Consider the following 993-nt stretch of genomic DNA (forward strand, 5'->3'; position numbering starts at 1 on the left):
CTGCTGCAGCCTCGTGGAGCTTTAGGTGTTTTCGCTCAATAAACACTCACAACGCCCGGTCTGGGAATCGAAACCGCGATCCTATGACCGCGAATCCGCTGCCCTAACCAGTGGACCATTGCGCCTCCACTACATAGACATATACATACATATAAACATACATCGACTCGCGACCGAGTAAGACCACTTGTTAAACGCATTTCACTCCAAGAAACATCTCAAGTTTGGTTTCTCCTTCACTGATGACGTCTCGTATGGCTCCTAAGGCACGCAAGGAGCCTACAAGTCATTCCACATCGACCGCAAGTCAACCTGCGACAGACAATCTGGAAGTTGAAGCTTACAGTACTGAGTGAGTCTACTGGCCGGCCCTTATACTTTATTACACAAGATTCAAAGGAGAACATGCTAGATATCACATTAATAGCACGTGTGGGTGAATAGGCCTTCCTTTGAGAAGAAGACACACAGAAGAGAATGTTTCGTGCTTTGCTCAGGAAGAAGAACCATATATTTACTGGCACGTTTCAGCTCAGTGTTGTTCTCGTCGTATTTTTTACATCCAATACAGACCATAAACCCTTGTCTCATCATCACTACTAACGGCCTTCATAAAGACTGGGTCGTGGTTTGCACTGTCCAGCATGTTCTGAGCGGTTTCCATGCGGAGTTGCTCGTGCGGCTCCGCCATTAAAATGGAATGCACTGATTCTGTGTTTTGGATTGGTGCGCCACTGTCTGTCATGATTTTTCACCGAACCCTCTCAATCAGCTTCTTGTCTCGGCTTGAAGATGACCTGCCTGAGCGTGCCTCGCTCTCTACTGAGGGGAAGCCATGTTTGAAACGGCTGTAGCACTCCTTGATCTGAGTTTTGCCCATGGCATCATCGCCAAAGTCTCGCTGGATCTTCAGTATCATCAAGCCTTTGACAACTCCTGATGAAATATCTCCGCTCGATCCGCGCTCTGCACATTTCTATTCTAGGCGTGTCA

General features: G+C 47.5%; 1 protein-coding gene across 1 annotated transcript in view; it reads right to left on the reverse strand.

The window, feature by feature from the left end:
* Positions 1-745, reverse strand: part of LOC106874516 (uncharacterized) — a 120,878-nt gene extending 120,133 nt beyond the window's left edge. The window contains exon 1 of the mRNA XM_052976891.1: positions 605-745. Coding sequence (XP_052832851.1) covers positions 605-745 — 141 coding nt within the window. The remainder of the gene's footprint in view (positions 1-604) is intronic.
* Between the last annotated feature and the right edge of the window lie 248 nt (positions 746-993).

The sequence above is a fragment of the Octopus bimaculoides genome, chromosome 26, assembly GCF_001194135.2.
Source record: "Octopus bimaculoides isolate UCB-OBI-ISO-001 chromosome 26, ASM119413v2, whole genome shotgun sequence".
Taxonomy (NCBI): Eukaryota; Metazoa; Mollusca; class Cephalopoda; order Octopoda; family Octopodidae; genus Octopus; species Octopus bimaculoides.